Source organism: Ursus americanus, chromosome 9 (genome assembly GCF_024610735.1).
Source record: "Ursus americanus isolate L20-20 chromosome 9, mUrsAme1.1.p, whole genome shotgun sequence".
NCBI lineage: Eukaryota > Metazoa > Chordata > Mammalia > Carnivora > Ursidae > Ursus > Ursus americanus.
In genome coordinates this window covers 80,308,504-80,331,941 of record NC_142135.1, presented here as the reverse complement: position 1 = coordinate 80,331,941, position 23,438 = coordinate 80,308,504, and the positions used below count along the sequence as shown (strand labels likewise).

Sequence of the window (23,438 nt, the reverse complement as noted above, 5' to 3'; positions counted from 1 at the left end):
AGATAAAGCAGTGCTAGAGAGAAATGTGTAGCATCAACTGAATATATTAAAGGGTTTATAACAAAGGGTTTTGGTTTTGTTTTTGTTTTAAAGATTTTATTTATTTGACAGAGAGACAGCCAGTGAGAGAGGGAACACAAGCAGGGGGAATGGGAGAGGAAGAAGCAGTCTTCCAGCAGAGGAGCCCTATGCGGGGCTGGATCCCAGAACACCGGGATCACGCCCTGAGCCGAAGGCAGACGCTTAAAGACTGAGCCACCCAGGCGCCCCTGTAACAAAGGGTTTGAATCAATAGTCTAATCTTCCACTTTAGAAAAAAGAACAGGAAATTAAATGCAAAGAAAGAAAGAATGTAATAACATAGATATAAGAAGAAATACAAAAAATTAAGAAAATAGAGAAAAATAAATAAAACCAAAAGCTAGTCTTTTTATAAAGAACAAGAATATTCATAAAACTTTACCCAGACTAGTCAAGAAAAAAAAAGAAATGACAAAAATGTCAATATCAGGAATTAAAAAGAGGGGCAATCACTATAGGTATTACAAAAATTTAAAGAATATTAAGGAAACATTCTGAGCAATTTATGCCAATGAATCTGATAACTTAATTGAATGAACAAAATTCTAAAGACATTAACTGCCAAAGCTAATTCTAGAAGAAGTAGATTGAATAAATGTGTATCTATTAAAGATACTCAATTTGTACTTAAACATCTTCCCACAAAAAAAACTTCAGACCCGGATGGCTCCTCTAGTGAAAACTATCAAACATTTTTTGAAGAAATAATACCAATTCTAAACAAACTCTTTCAAAAAACAATATAAAAGGGAAGATATTTTCTAATATCTGCTAATATATTCTTGTACACATTGAGTTATTTAAAAGTGTCTGGCTTAAAATGTCTGGCTTAATTCACAAGTATATATAGTTTTTTTTCTTAATTATTTCAAATTCAACTCCATTGTGGTCAGAAAATATATTTTGTATGAAATATACTGAGGCTTTTTTATGTGCCAGCATATCCTCTATCTTGACAAATGTCTTGTGTGCACCTGCAAAAACCTGTGTTCTTCATTGTTGAGTGTAATACTCTATAAATAGCAACTAGGTTAAGTTGTTTAGTTTCTATTACCCTACTGATTTTTTATCACATGTTCTACCAATTTTCAAAAAAAAGTTATTAAAATCTCAATCCATGCTTTTGGGTTCTCCACTTCTGTATTTAGATATGTCTGTATTCGTGCATAAATTGTTAAGTTCTGCTACTAGAGGAATCACATTTAAGATTGTATGTCTTGATGAATTGACATTTTTATCGCTGTGAAATTCTTTTATAAATACCTAGTAATACCTCTAGGTCCTTGAAGTTTACTTTGTTATTAATACAACCATGCCATGAAATGGTTAATGTTCGCATGGTATATTGGGTTCTCCAGAGAAACAGAACCAGTAGGATAGATACATAATTAAGAGAGAGAAAGAGAGGGGGAGGGAAGGTGGGAGGGATGCAGTTTATTATGATGAATTAGTTCATGTGATTATGGAAGTAGAGAAATCCTACAATCTGCCATCCGCTAAATGAAGACCCAGGAAAGCCAGCCATGTCATTCAGTCCAAGTTCAAAGGTCTGAGAACCAGGGGAGCTGATGGCATAAATTCCAGTCCAAGAACTAGAAGAGATGAGATGAAATGTACCAGCTTAATCAGCGAAGCAAGAAGAAAAAGCAAATTCCTCCATCCTCTGAGTTTTTTGCTATTCAGGCCCTCAACGGATTGAATGACCTCTACCCATGTTGGAAAGGGCAATCTACTTCACTGAGTCCACCAGTTCAAATACTAATCTCATGCTAACACTATCACAGACACACCAGAAATAATGTTTAATCTGAAGACCCATGGCCAGTTGACACATAAAATTAAACATCACATATGGTATATCATTCTCCACCCTCATACTTAAAACATATCTGTGACTTTATATTTAAGAATTGATATATCTCATAAACAGTATATACTTGAATCTTGTTCTTTTATACAGTCTGAAAATCTTTTTTTAATTGGTATGTTTGGTCCATTTACATTTAATATTATTGTTGATATTTGGGTTCATTATATTTGTCCCATTATTCTTCATTCCTTTGCATTTCTTTCCTTCTTTTGGATTGAATATTTTTAATATTCCATTTTCTCTCCTTAAAAGACTATCTAATAAAGTCTCCATGTATTATTTTTGTGTGTGTGGGGGGGTGCTCTAGTGATTATAATATTCATCTGTAGCTTACTAGTCACTCCAAATTTTTATTCAAGGATATTTCATGAAGAGTGTATTTTTACATATATATATGTATATATATAAATCTTTTATCCTCTTTTAAGTCCTCTGTGCTATTGTTGTCATATATTTTACTTCTATAAAAGTTATAAGCCCCATAATACCTTATTATTTTTTAAGCAGCTAAGTATTTTATAAAGTAAATAATACAAGGTAAAAATAGACTTTTGCCGTATTTACACACTTATTTACCATTTCCAGATCTTTTCATTCTTCCTCATTAATTCAGGTTTCCATCTGACATATTTTACTGTTGAAGAATTTCCTGAAGAACTTCCTTTGGCATGACTTTTTTATGTAGGTCTGCTAGCAACAAATTCTCATCTTTTATGAATATTAAAATGCCTGTTGCACCTTTCTTTGTTTTTTTTTTTTTTAAGATTTTATTTATTTATTCGACAGAGATAGCGACAGCCAGAGAGAGAGGGAACACAAGCAGGGGGAGTGAGAGAGGAAGAAGCAGACTTATAGTGGAAGAGCCTGATGTGGGGCTCGATCCCAGAACGCCGGGATCACGCCCTGAGCTGAAGGCAGACGCTTAACCGCTGTGCCACCCAGGCGCCCCTCACCTTTCTTTTTGAAGTTTATTTTGACTAGATATGGAATTCCAGCTTCACAGTTCGTTTTTCTTAAGAATTTTTAAAATTGTATTTCACTGACATGGTGTCCATTGTTTCGATAAAATGTCAACCACCATTCTTGTTGCTCCTCTGAACTGTCTTTTTTTTTTTTTTCTCTACTGCTTTTAAGATTTTCTTTTCAGGGGTGCCTGGGTGGCTCAGTCGGTTAAATGTCTGACTCTTAGGATTTTGGCTCAGGTCATGATCTCGGGGTTGTGGAATTGAGCCCTGAGTCAGACTCCATGCTCAGTGTGGAGTCTGCTTGGGATTCTCTCTCTCTCTTCCTTAGTCCTTTCCTGCTCATGTGCTCTCTCTCTTGCTCAAAATAAACTAATATGAGATCTTAAAAAAAAGAAAAAAGATTTTATTTTCATATTTGGTTAGCACATATTATACTGTGGTCTTATTTGTATTTATACTGCTTGAATTTTGTGGAGTTTCTTAGATATCTGAGTTAATGTTTTTGAGAATTCTTGACAGTTACTTCTTTTCCTTGTCCCATTCTCTCTCTCCTCTTCTGGAATCCCAATTACATATATGTTTTACTATTTGATATTGCCCCAAAGTATATTAATACTATTAATATTTTTAATCTTTTATCTCAGCACTTCAGCTTGGGTTATTTCTAATTACCTGTCCTACGTAGTGAAGAGAAGGGCCATATGCACCCCAATGTTCATAGCAGCAATGTCCACAATAGCTAAATCGTGGAAGGAGCCGAGATGCCCTGCAACAGATGACTGGATTAAGAAGTTGTGGTCCATATATACAATGGAATATTACTCAGCAATCAGAAAGAATGAGTTCTCAACATTTGCTACAACATGGACGGCACTGGAGGAGATAATGCTTAGTGAAATAAGTCAAGCAGAGAAAGACAACTATCATATGATTTCTCTCATCTATGGAACATAAGAACTAGAATGATCAGTAGGGGAAGAAAGGGATAAAGAAAGGGGGGGTAATCAGAAGGGGGAATGAAACATGAGAGACTATGGACTATGAGAAACAAACTGAGGGCTACAGAGGGGAGGGGGGTGGGGGAATGGGATAGACCGGTGATGGGTAGTAAGGAGGGCACATATTGCATGGTGCACTGGGTGTTATACACAACTAATGAATCATCGAGCCTTACATCGAAAACCGGGGATGTACTGTATGGTGACTAACATAATATAATAAAAAATCATTATTAATAAAAAAAAAAAAATAATTACCTGTCCTCACCATCATTAGTCATTCTGTCTACATTGTCCACAGTGCTGTTCATTCATCTCTTCTGAAGCATTTCTTTTAATTTCAAACATTGTTATTTTCAAATCTAGCATATCCATTTATATTTAAAGTTCATACTTCTCTCCTGAAATCCTCATCTATTTATCCATTTATCACTTATTTGATATATTTATAGTAGTTTTCTAAAGTCTTTGTCTGATAATTACATCATATGGTTCATCTGGTAGTTTTTGTCTATCAATGTTTTTCTATTAATTATGAGATAACTCTTCCTTGTTTTATTTTCTTGGCATAGCTCCTAATTTTTTATTATATTCCTAATACTTTCAATAAAAATTCAATGGAAGATGAAGAGTAGTATTTAATTTTATTTTGCTTAATTCTTCAGAAACTTCAATCCTCTTCCTCTGTCCAGAAGTTAGAATAAGGGTACACCTGGGTGGCTCAGTTGGTTAAGTGTTTGCCTTTAGCCTAGGTCAGGATCCTGGGGTCCTGGGATCGAGTCCTGCATTGGTCTCCTTGCTCAGCAGGGAGCCTGCTTCTCCCTCTCCCTCTGCTTGTGGCTCCCCCTGGTTGTGTTCACGATCTCTCTCTCTGACAAATAAATAAAAAAATATTTTAAAAAATAAAAAAGAAGTTAGAATGAGGATCTGATCTTCAGATTCCTTCATAGGTCTAGTTTAACTGGGACTTGGAATCATCTTTAATTCAACTGAACTTAGCTCAGATTAGTTTTACCTCCAACATTTGCCAACTGCCAGCAAGGTCTTTTCTGACACTTGGAGCTGACACTTGGAGCCAGGAGGAGTTTGAGCCACACTTCAGATATTTTTGTTTCCCTTATGATTCAACTCTATAGACATCAATACCCAAGCACTACAATAATGGCTGGGAAAGTACAAATCCCCTCTGATTTTCATTTCTTCCTGCAGTGTCCCTTTTCTGAGAAAATTACTGGTATGGGTATCAGTGGTTGTTGGGGGAGAAATTTATAAAAGTGAGCTATTTATTTTTGTGTTTGGGACTTTTTTGGATTCCAGTCTGTCCACGGCTTAGCGCTTTTTCCTCACCTCTACCAAATATCTCAATCTATGGTAGCATAACTCCTCCATGTGCCCATATCCAGACCAGATAACTTGCCTACAGATATAAAAACTGCCATAACTCTCTGCTCATCTAGATGGGCTTTGTCCCTCTCTGGAGCTCAGTAATAAGGCTTCCTTGCTCCACCCCCTCTTTAGAAGCCTCACAGAAATGTATGATTTTTATTTTTCACTTTTCTGTTGTTGATAATACATGAGCAACATTATTCTACAAGCTGACCACAATCAGTGCTCTGTATTCTTATGATTTGTTTTTGAGAATAAAATTATAAGCTCTTCCATTTTTTCCTTTGTTAATTATCTATTACTTTCAATTGCCCCTTTCCAGTTTCCTTCTGGGTATATAATTGTTTCATATTCATTTATGGAAGTTACTTGTGTATTAAATAAATTAATCTTTTATCATTTATATTAATTTTTAGTTAATTATTTTTATGCATGGATTCTCCCTTGTGCCATTCTGGGGTAGGGAGGAATTCAATTCAATTTCCATGCAAGCCTCTATAATTACACAGAAAATAATCCGCATATCCATATGTGGCAGGCAGATTTTCATCAGTTTTTTACATTTTAACTACACATATATTTTTTAACATGTCAAATATAACTACTTTTCTTTTCACTTACTATTTTCATGTCATACTTCTTTTCACTTACTATTTTCATATCGTACAAATATAACTACTTTTCTTTTCACTTACTACTTTCGTATCATACTTTCTCACTTCCAAGATTGTAAAACTATTATCCTACATTTTCCCACTATTTTTGGCATTGTTTTATTTTGTTTTCCAATAAAGCTGAAAACATATAAACAGGTTCTTCTAGGACTTTGTGTCTAGAGTTCCAGATTCGGACTATCAAATGAGCTCATGTAAAGCTTGAATTTAGAAAAAATTAATTGGAGAGAGAGGCAGTAACATTAAAGGTATTCTATATCATCCTCCTGTTCCCAAACCATGGCTAACTGGTACAGTCTTTCAGTCAGTAGCTGCAAAATGGCTTCTTGTTTCCCTATTCCCCTGATTATTTCAAAGATAGATCACTTAGCATGTTAGTTTTATACTGTTTTTCTGGCAGTCATGTATGGATGCCCAGCATAAAAAATAGTCTTCTATCCCTTAAAAGATTTTACAAGTACCTAATTTCCCACACTAAGCCCCATTATATTTAAAATAACTAAAGTAGTTTATGTAATCTCCAATACAGTCTATAGTACCAAATAACTATCATAATCATAATGAGTGAAATCAATTGATGGCAAGGTTTAACTTACAGGTAGGATTTGTAAATACCCATTAGTAATAATCATGAAGCTCTGAAAAAAATCAAGTGAAATCATTTCATGACATTTTTCTATAAAACCAATTATTTTCCTTTCTTACCCATTTACCAAATTGGGGTGGGGGGGAATATACCTATCAATCAATTATATATATATATATATATATATATATGGAGAGAGAGAGAGAGAGAGAGAGAGAGGGAGAGACTTTTTTCAAAACAAGTCTGAAGAATAACATTTGGCTTGTAATGGTGTTTTGCAGCTTACTGCTCTCTGCCAGAATCTTCATGTTGCTCTAAACCAAAGACACAATTGTGAATGCGTGACTCTCTTGCTTGAAATATTAACGTGTATTCTTACAGCAATTAGAATAAAACTCCTTATCTCAGCCGAAAAGACCTTAGTGATTTGACCCTTACAGTAACATTTATTTATCCCCTAAATCTCTCACAATTATTCATCACACTCCAACTGAGAAGCTCTCAGGTGTTTCTTTCATATTCTTTAAGCATACCAAGTTTATTCCCTAATTATACATAACTCTCCCTCATTGCCTACAATAGTACCTGACAAATGGGAGGTACTCAGTGAAAAACAATACTTGTTACATGAATGTTATGATTTACAGCAAGAATTTCCTCTTCTTTACTTCATATTATAAAATCTATTCAGCAGACCACATGCCGACTCAATAGCCTCCTCATGGAAGTTTTCACTTCCTGGTTGCGAAGGGTATAAATCACAGGATTCATTAATGGAAAGATCACAGTATGGAAAAAGGAAACTACCTTGTCAGCTGGCAAGGCCCTGAAGGGGCGAGTGTAGATGAAGATAGCAGGTCCAAACATGAGAAGTATAATAATGACATGAGTGGTGCATGTGGACAGTGCTTTTCTCTTCCCTTCAGAAGCAGACCCACATACATGGCAGAGGATGACCGCGTAGGAAGACAAAAGCCCAAGGAAGCACAGGAGGGTGAGCAGGCTGCTGTTGGAGACCATCAGAAGCTCCACCACAAAAGTGTCTGTGCAGGCCAGCTTGATGACCTGTGGCACATCACAGAAGTTATCCAGCTGGTTTGGGCCACAGAAGGGCAAGCAGAGGATGAGGGCCACCTGGATAATGGAGTAGATAAAGCCTCCAAGCCACAGCGCCAACAGCAAGGCATGGCAGGCTCTAGGGTTCATGACAGTTGAATAGTGTAGAGGCCGACAGATGGCAATGTAGCAGTCAAAAGCCATCACAACAAGGAGTAATCCTTCCCCTCCTCCAAGGAAGTGCAAGAAAAAGAGCTGAGTGATGCAACCCCTGTAGGAGATTACCTTCTTCTCAGAAAGAAAGTCCACCAGCATCCTAGGAGCTACAATGAAGGAATAGGATGCATCCAGGAAGGCCAAGTTGCCCAGAAAGAAGTAGAGGGGGGCTGTGAGGCCAGGGTCTGATCTGATGGTGAGGATGATGAGGAAATTTCCAGGGAGGATGATGAGATAGAAAATTAAAACAGCTCAAAGACCAGGAGCTGAATATCTCGAGATTGGGTCAGACCAAGAAGGATGAATTCTTTCACCACTGTGCTGTTGTCATTTTCCATCTCCTCTGCCTGCAGTACATCAGAGAGTAGAAAGTTTATTTCCATCTCTAGCATCTAGATCATAGTTCTTTTCAAACTAAAAGGAGCATGTGCCACATCTGTCATACTTCCCCACAACCAAAGAAATCTTTTCTGCCCATTATTCTTCTACATTTCTATCTGCCAACACCCTGGTTTGAAGCCACACTCTTCTGCTTCTTCAGTTCTGTGCTTCTATTTAACTGTTCTCTCACCTGGGACTCTGCAATGCCCCTGCCCTGGACTTGTTTATGATTTGCATGAGGCAAAAGGAAATGTCTCTGAGAAAAAACTTAATCTCAGTTATTAAGTTCTTCAGGTTTTTATTTGAATGGGAGTTAAGGTGAGGATTGATAGCAAAGAGGAAGGGCAGAATTTTTTAAGGTGACAGAAACATTCCATATCTTGACTATAATGGTTGCAAGTGTCTGTTCTTTCACCAAAATTTACTAAACTATACAGAAATTGTTACATTTACTCTATGCAAATTATACCTCAGGAATGCTGACTTAAAAAGTTTTTTTAAAAACCTGCTTATTTGAAATATTTCCTTTTCCTCTATAGAATATCAACCCATCCATGTGGTCTAAGTAAAAATAAAAAAAGTCCTGATTATTCTGGAGAAATTAAGATCTGAGGCTTATCTGTACAGTGGCCTCTAAATTGAGAATGTGGTCACCTAACACACATGATAATTTAGTGGCATGAAAATAATAATAGAATTTCTATACATATATTATTATATCCCATTCTATGAAGCTAAATTTTGAAAGTTGTATACTTTACACAGAATCATGGTATAATTGAATGTAAATATATAAATAAAATATAGATATTGCTTGTGCATGTTCAAAATGGTTTATTACTGAAATGAAAAATTTAAAAAGCTTGAAGACATTTGAACTAGAGCAAAATATTAGTGATTTAAAACAATATTTCACAGGGGCACCTGGTAGCACAGTCAGTTAAGCATCTGATTCTTGGTTTCTGTTCCAGTCATGATCTCCAGGTCGTGAGATTAAGCCCTGCATCAGACTCTGCACTCAGCGGAGTCTTCTTGAGATTCTCCCTCCCTATCTTCCTGTGCCCCTCCAACTCATGCTATTTCTCTATCTCTCTCAAATAAATAAATAAATAAATCTTTAAAAACAAAAAACAATATTTCACATGCTTTCAGTTACATGGTACCCTCGTTTTTAAATAGCGTTGTGGAATATGGAGTGTGGAGAGGAGGGCAAGAAGGATCCACAAACTAAATGTAAGATGAGACAGAATGAAAGAGGGAAAGAAGGAAGAGAAACACAATAAAATCCCAAATCAAGAAACCAAAGGAAGTTTTTATAATAGCACATCTATTAAAAACAAAAATACATGCTTTTTATGTCTAAACCTAAATAGACTAATTAGTAACAGAGATTTCCATGTATAATCTAAATTGAAAATTATGAAAGAGCTACTTTACATCACCAAGGCAGATATATGTGTGCGCGCGCGCGCGCGCGCACACACACGTTCCTAAGCAAAACTAAAGCACAAAAATTTACAAATGGCACCATCCAAATCATTTTTCTTCCTTTCTTTTTTCTTTCCTTTCTTTCCTTCCTTCCTTCCTTTCTTTTTTTTACTTAAGTATTCATTGGCTTCAATATTTATCATTCCTTCTGTGCATAAACCTGCTGTTAGCACAATGAGTCAGAAATCCCTCTCCACTTAACTCCTAAGTAGTGTGCTTCCTGTACACTATTACACAGTGGTTATTTCATAGTCTTTCAAACACTGATGCTGTCTTTAAGACATCAAAAGGGGGGGGATGTGCCCTGGTGGCTCAGTCGCTTAAGCATCTGCCTTCCACTCAGTTCATGATCCCAGAGTCCTGGGATCGAGCCCTGCATCAGGCCCCCTTAAAAAAAAAAAAAGAAAGAAAATTTTAACATAACATAATAAAAAATATTTAAAAAAAAAAGAAAACTTAAAGTACCTCTAAGGTTAAAAGCTGCAGGCTCTTCCACTGTAGCTTGTGTTTTATTTTCCATCATAAACTTCTGTTCTTCTATTAATTCTTTAACAGATGGGATTCATTACTATCTGACATCCATCACTTCTCTCAGTTAATATGTGGTATGTAAATATAACACCAAGTATTAACATCCTCAAGACAGCTGGTATTTTAAGAAAGGTTTTGCATATCCCCCAATAAAGTAATTTTAAATATTGAGAAGATCTAAAGATATACTATTGAGAACAGATAAAAGGTGTTGCTGTAACACTGAATTCAGACCTCATATATTAGTCTATTTCTACTATAATTCTGACCATTGTATTCCATGACAGTAAATGCCACACCTGAAGAATTGTAATATGTCTCCATTTATTCCTTCTTTCTATTCTTCATAAATATAAAGATAAAAACATTTACTTCTCTAGCAACCCAAAACTACTCTCACACAGCAGACATCAACTCTTAATGGAAGAAACAATTACTGATTATTCCTACCTTTGTTCTTAAATATCTCTTCTCACACAGCAGCCTCATACACATTGAAATGCATAGCCAATTTGTGATGCAATGGAGAATGTACTTTGGGAATTTGAAGGCTAACAAACCTATGGAATGCTTTCAATGGGAATTATTAGAATGCCAACAAGATATAATCAAAGATTAGACTTTAGATTTGTTAGGTACAGATATTCAAATATAAATCAATTAAACAGACACTGTCACTTCTGGGATTTAAAATCAACATTCCATCAGTGACAGAGACAATGGAATGGCAAGCATATTTATTAGGTCTCAGTGAGTAGAAACCACAGGAAATTATTTTATATTTTACACTGCAATTCAAAAAGAGAAAAATAGTATAAATGATACAAAATCATTGCTACATCTAGGGAAAAATATTGTGGTCAAGTAGGTGGCAAATATGTTAGATTCGACATATTTCTGGTGACAAAAAGATAGGCAAAGACGAAATAAATGATGCTCACACAGTCCCCTTTACATAGTCCTTCCATGGAGAGAAGATGTTCTCCTAAATAGATCACACAGTCCCCTTTACATAGTCCTCCCATGGAGAGAAGATGTTCTCCTAAATAGACCCTATTATACCCTTGGTATTTGTGGTTTTCACTTTAGACATAATTGTTTCCTATGCTCTGCTAAAGCAATAATGAAGAACTATTTTTTTTTCAACTAAATATTATACAGAAGAAAAATAATTAAAAGTCATGTAGTAGAAGGCAACATCATTTCAATTTTAGATTTGATTTTCTTTTAAAGAGAAAGATTTTCAAACTATTTTAAAAAAATTAAAATACTAAACATAAAATGTTTTCTTAAAGAATACAGTGCACAATCAAAGACATTTCATCCTCATACAATGATAGTAGGGGACTTTAACACCCCAGTTACATCGATGGACAGATCATCCCAACAGAGTATCAACAAGGAAAACAGTAGTTCTGGGTGGCACATTGGACCAGATGGATTTAACAGACACGTTCAGAACATCCCATCCTAAAACAGCAGAATACACATTCTTTTCAACTGCACACAGAACATTCTCCAGAATAGATCATATATTAGGCCACAAAACAAGTTTCAACAAATCTAAAAAAATCAGTCATAGCATGCATATTTTCTGACCAAAACAGCATAAAGCTAGAAATCAACCACAAGAAAAAATCTGGAAAGACACATATACATGGAAGTTAAATTACATGCTAATAAGGAATGGGACAACCAAGAAATCAGAGAAGAAATCACAAATTATATGGAAACAAATGAAAATGAAAACACAACAGTCCAAAATCTTTGGGAGGCAGCAAAAGTGGTTTTAAGAGGAAAGTTTATAGCAGTACAGACCCACATCAAGAAGTAAGGAAAACCTCAAATAAACAACCTAACTTAACACCTAAATGACCTAGAAAAAGAACAACAAACAAAACCCAAACCCAGCAAAAGAAAGGAAGTAATAAAGATTAGAGCAGAAACAAATAATACAGAAACTGAAAAAAAAAAAAAATCAATGAAAGCAGGAGTTGATTCTTTGAAAAGATCAACAAAATTGATAAATCTCTAGCCAGACTCATCAAAAAGAGAGGGAGAAAGGACCCAAATAAATAAAATCACTAATGAAGAGCAGAAATAGCAACTAACACCACAGAAATACAAAGGATTGTAGCAGAATATTATTAAAACCCATATGCCACAAATTGGACAACTTAAAAGAAATGGATAAATTGTTAAAAGCATATAACACACCAAAACTAAAGCAGGAAGGAATAGAAAATTTGCACATTACCAGCAATAAAGCTGAATCAGTAATCAAAAAACTACCCACCCAAAAAAAGTCCAGGACCAGACAGCTTCACAAATTCTACCAAAAATGTATATCTATTCTATTAATATCTAATAATATCTGTTAGTATCTATCCTTCTCTATTTCAAAAAATAGAAGAGGAAGAAAACTTCCAAAATCCTTCTATGCTGCCAGACACCAAAACCAAATAAAGATACCACAAAAAAAGAGAACTCCAGGCCAATCTCTCTCATGAATATAGATGCAAAAATCCTCAAAAAATATTAGCAAACCAAATCCAACAATACATTTTAAAAAATCATACACCACAATCCAGTGGGATTTAGTCCCAGGATGCAAGGATGGTTTAATAGTCACAAAACAATCAGCAATGATATGTCACATCAACAAGAAAAAGGATAAAAACCATATGTGAGAGAAGAATCCATCAAAATCCTAGAGGAGAACACAGACAGCAACCTCTTTGACCTTGGCTACAGCAACTTCTTGCTAGACACATCTCCAACGACAAGAGAAACAAAAGGAAAAGTGAACTATTGGGACTTCATCAAGATAAAACCTTTTGCACAGCAAAGGAAACAGTCAACAAAAGTAAAAGGCAACCTACAAAATGGGAGAAGATATTTGAAAATGTCTTATTAGGTAAAGGGCTAGTATCCAAAATCTACAAAGAACTTATCAAACTCAACATCCAAAGAACAAATAATCCAATAAAGAAATGGGCAGAAGACATAAACAGACATTTCTCCAAAGAAGACATACAAATGGCTAACAAGCATATGAAAAAAATGCTCAACATCACTTGGCATCAGGGAAATACAAATCACAACCATAGTAAGATACCAGCTCACACCTGTCACCATGGCTAGCATTAACAACCCAGGAAACAACAGATATTGGTAAGGATGTGGAGAAAGGGGAACCCTCTTACACTATTGGTGGGAATGCAAACTGGTGCAGGCACTCTAGAAAACAGTATGGAAGTTCCTCAAAAAGTTAAAAATAGAATTACTATATGACCCAGCAATTGCACTACTTGGTATTTATCCAAAGGATACAAAAATACTGATTCAAAAGGGCACATGCACCCCAATGCTTATAGCAGCACTATCAACAATAGCCAAATTATGGAAAGAGCCCAAATGTCCATGGACTGATGAATGGATAAAGAAGAATGTACACACACACAATGGAATATTACTCAGCCATCAAAAAGAATGAAATCTTGCCATTTACAACAAGTGGATGGAACTAGAATGTATTATGTTAAGTGAAATGTCAGTCAGAGAAAGAAAAATACCATATGATTTCACTCTTATGTGGAATTTAAGAAAGAAAACAGATGGGGGCACCTGGGTGTCTCAGTTGGTTAAGCATCTGACTCTTGATTTCAGCTCAGGTCATGATCTCAGGGTCCTGCAGTTGAGCCTTGCTACAGGCTCCCTGCTCAACGGGGATCTGCTTGTCTCCCTCTCCCTCTACCCCTCCCCCTACTTGTTCTCTCTCTCTCTCTTAAATAAATAAACCTTAGAAGGAAGGAAGGAAGAAAAGAAAAGAGAGAAGAAAAGAAAAGAGAAAAGAAAAGAAAAAAGAAAAAGGAAAGAAAGAAAGAAGGAAAGAAAACAGATGAACATAGGGGAAGGAAAGAAAAAAATAGAATAAGATAAAAACAGAGAGGGGGCCAAACCATAAGAGACTCTTAACATTGTTTAGAGAATAAACTGAGGGATGCTGGAGGGGAGGTGGGTGGGGAGATGAGCTAAATGGGTGGCATTTGTTGTGATGAGCACTGAGTGTTATATGTAAGTGATGAATCACTAAATTCTACTCCTGAAGCCAATACTACACTATCTGTTAACAAATTTGAATTAAATTTTAAAAAATACAATGTCCATATATAAGTGGACCCATGTAATTTAAACCAGTGTTGTTTAAGGGTCAACTGTATAATTTCATAAAGACATATCTTGAAGTAACAAAAATGATAACGTAACTAAGAATAAATCTAATAAATAATTGGTTTCCTAAAACAAACAAACAAACAATGCAATATGGGCAGAAAACTCCCCATTTTGGAGTATGTTGCAGTCTATTGCCACCAAAGACTAAAAGGTGAGGTTTTTTCCATAACCATACATAGACACAATGAGGGACCTTGCCTCCTAATGTTTGGCACAACACTCATAATTAACCTGATGGTCTAAACTAGTTCTCAGAAAAAGGAGCACCTAGGTGGTTAAGCATCTGCCTTTGGCTCAGGTCATGATCCTGGAGTCCTGGGACCCCTGTCAAGCTCCCTGCTCAGTGGGGAGTCTATTTCTCCTCTCCCTCAGCTCCCCCCTCCCCCCACTGCTTGTGCTCTCTCTCGCTTTTGCTCACTCTCTCTCTCTCAAATAAATAAAATCTTAAATAAATAAACAAACAGACTAGTTCTTAGAATGGAGACTTCTTATTCTGCTGGGAAAAATTTATCATTTTAAACAGTCTTAGAAACTAAAATCATGAACCAATTTTCCTTATAGAGTCAGCAATGTAGCACTAAATGTGGCAAAAAAAAAAAAAAAAGGTTCCTGTTCCTGGGGACTTTACATTCAAATGCATGGAGAAGACATTAAACAAACACACCAGAAAGGAAATAACCTGATAGTGGTGAATGCTACAATAAAAATATAAGTGTGATATACTGGAAAGGGATGGGGGAAGAGGCTGCTGTGCTAGGTGAGCTGGCCAGGGAGAGCCTTTCTGAACAGGTGGCATTTCAAGAGATATCTGAATGTCTGAAATAATCCCACTATGTGAAGATTTAAAGAAAGAGCCAATAGAAGGCCACAAAGCAGGAAGAGGATGGTGCACTAAAAAGCAGAAAGGAGGAGGACAAAGCAGAAAGGCCACTGTGGCAAAAGAGTAGTGACCAAATAGAAAAAACCCAAAAACATAGGCAAGATAGAGAGGAAGGACCAGATATAGATCAAATGGCAACTGGTCATCATTCTATTTAAGATGTTATAAATAGAGGAGTGCCAATACCTGATTGACATTTTTAAAAGATTATTCTGGTTACTAGTAAAGAATGGGCTTAGAAGGCAAGAGTGGAAGCAAGGGAACCAGTTAGGGAGCATTTGACGTACTGTAGACAAGAGATGATGGTAGGTTAAGCTAGGAGGTGGAACAGGAGATGGAGGGACAATTGTATATCAAAGATATGTTTTGGGGAAATAGTCAAGGGGAAAAGAATGGGATTAAGGGGCATAGAGCATATTCCAAAGGTAATGATAATACCCTTATTTAAAAAAAAGTTGATAGGTGTGCCTGGATTTGTATTCTTATAATTTCTTTTTAAAAATTTTTTATTTAGGGGCGCCTGGGTGGCTCAGTTGTTAAACATCTGCCTTCTCCCTGGCTCAGGGCATGATCCCGGCATTCTGCGATCGAGCCCCACATCAGGCTTCTCCGCTGGGAGCCTGCTGCTTCCTCTCCCACTCCCCCTGCTTGTGTTCCGTCTCTCGCTCTCTCTCTCTCTGTCAAATAAATACATAAATAAAATCTTTAAAAAAACATAAATAATTTTTTAAATTTAAATTCAGTTTAGTTAACATATAGTACATTATTAGTTTCAGGGATAGAATTTAGTGATTCATCAATTGCATGTAACACCCAGTGCTCATTACATCAAGTGCCCTCCTTAATGACCATCACCCAGTTACCCCATCTCCCCACCCACTTCCCTTCCAGCAACCGTCAGTTTGTTTCCTGTAATTAAGAGTCTTTCTGTTTTTATCAATTTTTTCTTCCCTTCCCCTATGTTCATGTGTTTTGTTTCTTAAATTCCATATATGAGTGAAATCATACGATATTTGTCTTTCTCTGACTGACTTATTTCATTTAGCATAATACCCTCTAGTTCCATCCATATTGTTGCACATGACAAGATTTCATTCTCTTTGATGGATGAGTATGTGTGTGTGTGTGTGTGTGTGTGTCCATTCATCTGTCGATGGACATCTGGACTCTCTTCATATTTTGGCTATTGTGGACATTGCTGCTATAAACATTAGGGTGCATGTGCCCCTTTGAATCACTGTGTTTGTATCCTTCGGATAAATAGCAAGCAGTGTAATTGCTGGGACATAGGGTAGTTCTATTTTAACTTTCTGAGGAACTTCCATACTGTTTTCGAGAGTGGCTGCACCAGTTTGCATTTCCACCAACAGTGTAAGAAGGTTCCCCTTCCTCTGCATTGTTGTCAACACCTGCTGTTTCCTGGGTTAGTCATTGTGACAGGTGAGAGGTGGTATCTCATTGTGGTTTTGATTTCCCTGATGCTAAGTGATGTTGAGCATTTTTTCATGTGTCTGTTAGCCATTTGTATGTCTTCTTTGGAGGAATGTCTGTTCATGTCTTCTGCCCATTTCTTGACTGGATTTTTGGCTTTGTTGGGTATTGAATTTGGTAAGTAGTTTATAGATTTTGGATACTAGCCCTTTGTCTGATATGTCATTTGCAAGTATCTTCTCCCATTCTATCAGTTGCCTTTTAGTTTTGTTGACTGTTTCCTTTGCTGTGCGAATGCTTTTAATAATAAATATTAGAGCAGAAATCAGTAATAGAGAAATCAAAAAAAATAGAACAGATCAATGGAATTAGGAGCTGGTTCTTTGAAAGAATTAATAAGACCAATAACCCCCTAGCCAGACTTACCAAAAAGAAAAGAGAAAGAACCCAAATAAAATCATGAATGAAGGAGGAGAAATCACCACCAATACAAAAAAAATACAATTATAAGAGAATGTTATGAGGAACTATATGCTAATAAATTGGGCAATCTAGAAGAAATGGATAAATTCCTAGAAACATAGAAACAACCAAAACTGAAACTTCAAGGAAGAAATAGAAAACCTGAACAGACTCAAAACCAGCAAAGAAACTGAAGTAATAATCAAAAATCTCCCAACGAATAAGAGTCCAGGGCCTGATAGCTTCCCAGGGGAATTTTACCAAACGTTTAAAGCAGAATTAATACCTATTCTTCTGAAGCTGTTCCAAAAAATAGAAATGGAGGGAAAACTTCCAAACTCATTTTATGAGCCCATAATTACCTTGATTCCAAAACCAGACAAAGACTCCTCTACAAAGGAGAATTACAGACCAATATCCCTGATGAACATGGATGCAAAAATATATCATTATAATTTCTATGCTTAGCATATCTCTTTAATAGATAATAAGACTCCATAAATAATAAAAGAAGTGCTATAACAAAATTTTATTTAGTTGAGTAAAAAACTGAGAGAAAGTTTATAATAATTGCTTCCTATGTCATTTCTAGAAGACAAAGTCTGTTACTAAAGTTGTAATTAAATGATTGAAGTACAAGTCCTAGAAAGGTAAATTAAGAAAGATAAAACTTTTAATCACTACAATCTGAGTTGAAGAAGAGGAAAGAAGGTATATACTAATTTTATCTTTGCTCATAACGTGGACCTAAGAGATATTGCCTAAAAATTCCAGAAATGGTTTTATTATATGATATAAATATAAACCCCAGAAAGGTGCTAATATGGTAGTCACTCACCACATGTGACTATTGAGCTCTTGAAATGTGGCTATAACCTGAGGAAATTAATCTTAAATTTTATTAGTTAAAATTTTAAAAGGCACATGTAGCCAATGTATTGGATAGCACAGCTCTAGAATAATATAAGAACCTTTACTCATTTAACTTAACAGTCCTTCCAATCTATCTGCTATTTTTCATTTTAACCTTTTTGTTTTTTCAGTGTTCTGGAGTGTCACCCAAACCTACAATAGGCTTTATGTGAGAAAGAAACTTCTGATGTGTAACACCAATGACATTTTTCTGTCATTTCTATGGTGTAACCTATCAAAACTGGTAACAACCCAAAGTTAAAAGTAAATCCGCATCCTCATCATCTTCTAGAGAAATATAAGGACTACTACACTTAACTCCAATCATACAACTCTTAACTTACGTAAATATTATTTCCATGAACTTTGGTTCTTAACATTTTTCTAGACTTCAGAAGTTTGTTGTCACTCTTGGTAGTTAATACAGTAGATGTTTGTTTAGATTTATCACATACTTGCCATTCTTTTTCTGTCACCTCAAATCTCCTAGCTGGGATCACTTTCTTGTTTCAAGTATATCCTATGAAATTTCTCTTAGTTGATTGTTTGCGAGTGCACAACTTGTTTCTTTTTTTCTAAGGAGTTTTTATTTTATTCTTACAGAGTTGATAATTATTTTATCTCTGAATATTGAATATAATTCATCATCAGTTTACATTTTTGCTGTTAAAGCAATCTGCTGTTAACTGCCTTTCCCTAGAGAGTAATCTCTGCTTTTGTATTCAGATACTTTCAACATCTGCTGAGTTGTCTTTATGGATTTTATGATGTGTCTCAATGTGTGTTTTTAGAAGTTTTTCCCACAAATATTTTGGTGGGGTCCTTGAGTATGGAGATTAGTGTCTTTTGTTGGTTTGGGAAAATTTTCAGCTTTACGTCTTCAGAATTGCCTCTGCCACCTATCCTCTCCTCCAGGAACTCTGAACTTCCAGTTCTCAATGTCTCTTACCCTCTGTTTCATTCTTTCTATCCATTTTGTTTCTGCCCTGCATTGTCGGTAATTTACCCAGATCTATATTCTAGATTCCTGTTTCTCTCTGAATGTGTCTAATTTGCATTGAGACACATCTGAAGGATTTTTTAACTGAATCTAAGTTATCTTTGTTTTTCATATAATTTTCCTATTTGTTTTATAGTGTCCTCCTCCTTTTTCATATTTCCAGCCCTTTTTTTATTTCTTGAAAAATACTAAATGTATGCAATTTATATTCTGTGATTCTTTTGTGCTTTCAGTTCTTCTTTCTGTTGTTCTTCTGGCTCTTGCTCCAGAGCCTTGCTGTCTTGTGTGATCACTGATGTCAGACTGTAAGCTTATTTCTTATCTGTAGAATACTTTAAGTCCTGGAATAATGGCAGCATCCACCATAGGGTATTTGTAGTTCCTTCTATCAAGAGGCATTACATCTCTGGAATCAGACACTGTGAATAAAATTATCAGCTAGCAGTGATTCAGACAACTCAATAGTATAAATTCAAACTCAAAATATATGTGTGATTCCACTTACAGTTTATAATTCTTTCTTCTCTTTTTAGCCTTTCAGGTGGTGATTTTTTTAAAACTCTATTTCACCATTACCCTGAGAATATATCTTCTGAGATCTCAGCTTGTTGTGGAGGATTTCCTTGTGAGTGCCCTGGGCTTTGTTACCTATGCATCTCTGTCTCTACCATCAACACAGTGGCCTTAAAAACAGATCACAAATTTTCACAATAAAAGCTGATTTCTAGTCAGCATTTATTTCTCTGAGTTCCCAGTTTCATTTGATTTCTCAATATTTTACATCGCCTTTTTTTTTTTGGCTAGCTAATCAAAGTATTTCAAAAAATGTTATCCAACATGTATATTTGTTTTTAGTGACAGGTTCTGTAAAGCTCTCCAATATGCCACCAGGTGGAAATGGAATGCAGCTCTCTCGTTTCTGTGTTACCGAGGCATGTGGCACTTCATACTGTTCAATCATGCAAATCATCACATCAGTTTCAGTCTTAGATGTAGTTTTAATATGTTTAATATTCAGTATCCACCTTTCTGTCCTTTTTCAGTCTCCTTTCTCAGCCTTCGTGACTGAATGATTTATTGATAGTTTCTTCAAGAAGTTCTTGGAAACAACATTCCCAGAATTCTGTTTAATGTTTGAAACAGTTGGTAGCCTTTTAAATTAAATGCCACTTTTGCTAGGTATATAATCTGAAGGTTACCCTTACTTGTCTGAAGATTTTTATTCCACCTCACCTCAATTTATTGTTAGTTCATTATATTTTATAGCAATGCAGACAGGCAAACTGGCCTGCTTCCAGTAGAGCTGGGTGTGTGGGACTTCACAAATTTTGTTACATGAAAACCCCAATCCCTAGGGAAAAAGAGATTGCCAGTAATGTTTGTTTTTCTACTTACATGTTCATATATTTTTAATTTTTAATGAACATATTATTTTATTAGTTAAAAAACAGAAGAACTGTATTTTTGTTTGGATAATAAAGATGTTTTTTACCAAATGTTACGGTAAAGTTCATCTTGTTAATATTGAGATATTGTTAATATCTTCATTACACTGCTGTGTTTGACATTTTTTCTTCTTATTCTAGCTTCCCTATTTTCAATAAATACCCTTATGTAGTAGCAGTATAATGGTGTTTGCAGAGCATATTGAGTCAGTAGTCTTTTCCCCAAAAACATTAATCCTAGCTAAATGAAGGATAAGTGACAAAATGAATAGAAGTCTGACTATTTCAGATACAGAGAAATAACAATGAGGAAACAAAATCTAGAAACATAAATCATTTTTATTATATATATGTACCTATATATCTATATATATTTTGTATGTTAGATCCTCTTTTTCATGCTCTGTTGTGAAATATTAGAGAAGTCTACTATTTTATTCATTTCCAGACAATGAGCAGTCAACTCAAAATTCAGGAATCATCATTTCCATCAGTGTATCTGGGTTCTTAGAAGAGAAGTCACTCTAACTTTGAAGATGAAAGAGGGTCGTCAAAGAGAAAAAATTCCCAAAGCAAAGAATAAACTTTATGTGCAATCATTCCATCCTGTGTACCTGAGGTTTTCATCATTGTTTCCATCATTCATTTATATATATTCATTCCTGATGCTGACAGATACCTGTTCCCCTCAAAGTCTAGTCATATTATATTATCAAAGAAAACATAAGACTAAAGCTCAGAACACACAAAATCCTCTCACTCTTTGATGAACACTATCCTAGTTTTGAAAGTGGAAGTTAATATAAGTAAATAAATTTATACAAATTCAAATATACTAGTCTATCTTTTATATTCTGAAGCAAGGTCAGTAATCAGGTTCTTAGTATCAGGGAATAATAAATTGATCTCTACTAAATAATTCACTAAAAGATTCTGAGAACCAGTACACCCAAGTCTCTGTCATAGGTACTTAAAAAAAAAACGGTTTAATGGGAAAGAACTCTAGATTATAGGGCTAACAAAAGCAGCACCTTACTAATGTAATTTTAACATGAGAAACAGAATTAGAAAATACAGAAAACACACAAAAATGACAAAGGAGATAATCTTTTAAAAATCACACAGCTAGATGTCTGTCAATTCCAGTCAACCTAGACCCCCTTTCCTCCAAATCTGCTTTCACACTGGAGGATGTAAGTAGAGACTGGCTATAAAAACCACTACTTGACTGGCAACTTCCTCTGGAATGTTTGTAGTAACCAAACTCTGCTATGAATTCTTAAAAATTACTTCTAGGATATGGCAAAATCTTGAATTCTATCACCGATCCTTATTTCAGTCTCAACTTCTTTGCTTTTTCACCAAATAGAGGGAAAAATCTGAGAATTTAAGAACTCAGATGAAAAGAGGTAGTGAAAGCATTATTACTGCCGCAAATGCTTCCTACTTTAGGACGATGACCCGGAAAGATTGTAGAATATGCCACTTATCTTTCACTTCTCTTTGCATAAAATACATCTGTTGACCAACTTCCTCATGGCTGTCTTTACTTCCTTATTTCGCAAGGTGTAGATAATGGGATTAAGTAAAGGGAATATCACAGTATGGAACACAGACACCACCTTATCTAGGGAAAAAGAGTCAAATGGGCGAGCATAAATGTAGATGGATGGTCCAAACATAAATACCACAATGGTGATGTGGGAATAGCAGGTGGACATGGCCCGGCTGGTACTCTCACCTGAGCCTGAGTGTTTCTTCAGCATGGCCAGGAGGAAGGCATAGGACATTAGGAGAGCAATGAAACATACCACAGAGATCAGACCACTGCTAAAAATCATCACTAACTCCTCTGGGAAGGTATTGGCACAGGCAATCCGGACTACCTGCGTGATGTCACAGAAGTAACTGTCTAACTCATTGGGCCCACAGAAGGGAAGTCGAACAATGAGAGCCACTTGTATTATAGAATGAATAAAGCCCCCCAACCAGGAGAGAGCCACCAGGATACAGCAGAGACGTCGATTCATGATAGTAGCATAGTGGAGAGGGCGGCAGATGGCGGCATAGCGGTCAAAGGCCATTACTGTGAGCAGGAACATCTCAGAGGCCCCAACGAAGTGCAAGAAGAAGAGCTGTGCAATGCACCCACCAAAGGAAATTCTCTTCCTTTCCACAAAGAAATCCACGAGCATTTTAGGGGCTGTGATGGAGGAGTACCAAATGTCAAGGAAAGCCAGATTAGCCAACAGGAAATACATGGGTGAGGTCAGATGAGGGTCAAGCCTGATGGTGCAAATAATAAGAATATTCCCTGGAAGGATGAACAGATAGAAGGATAGAAATATGACAAATAGGACTAGTTGTACCTCTCGAGTCTGGGATAAGCCAGTGAGAACAAATTCGGTCACCCTGGTATAATTTACGGGTTCCATTTCTTCACTTTTTTTAAAAAATAATATGGCTATAAAAAATACAGAAATTACAATTATTCCAAATAGCATTTAACTAGATTTATTTTACTGCTGTTGAAATCATCAGTTTGTTCTGTGTCATTAAGGGACTGTATTAGGATACATTTGATTGTTCCATTTGATGTCTGATAAGCCAAGACAGGGAAAGAGTAAGTGATGACCTGAAAATTAGAAACACTGAAACCATATGAAGTATGTCACATATCTGAAACCAAAATCCCAATCTATTACTGTTATTAATTTCTATTTTTTTATGAAACTCAGCAGTGCACTGATCCTTTCCCCATATATCTACCTTAGTAAGCATTATGTGTAACTACTTATGAGAGAAGCTAAATTGTAGACTGGTAATAAGTAAATCTAGCT

The 23,438-nt window shown here is 35.8% G+C and overlaps 1 protein-coding gene and 1 pseudogene across 1 annotated transcript; both read right to left on the bottom strand.

Annotated features, from left to right (window-relative positions):
• Window positions 1-7,247: 7,247 nt before the first annotated feature.
• Window positions 7,248-8,182, bottom strand: LOC123786824 (olfactory receptor 4N4C-like; annotated as a pseudogene).
• A 13,909-nt stretch (window positions 8,183-22,091) lies between these two features.
• Window positions 22,092-23,051, bottom strand: LOC123786823 (olfactory receptor 4M1). Its single transcript, XM_045789177.2, has one exon. It carries the CDS (start codon window positions 23,031-23,033, stop codon window positions 22,092-22,094), a length of 942 nt encoding a protein of 313 aa, XP_045645133.1. The 5' UTR covers window positions 23,034-23,051.
• Window positions 23,052-23,438: the final 387 nt, after the last annotated feature.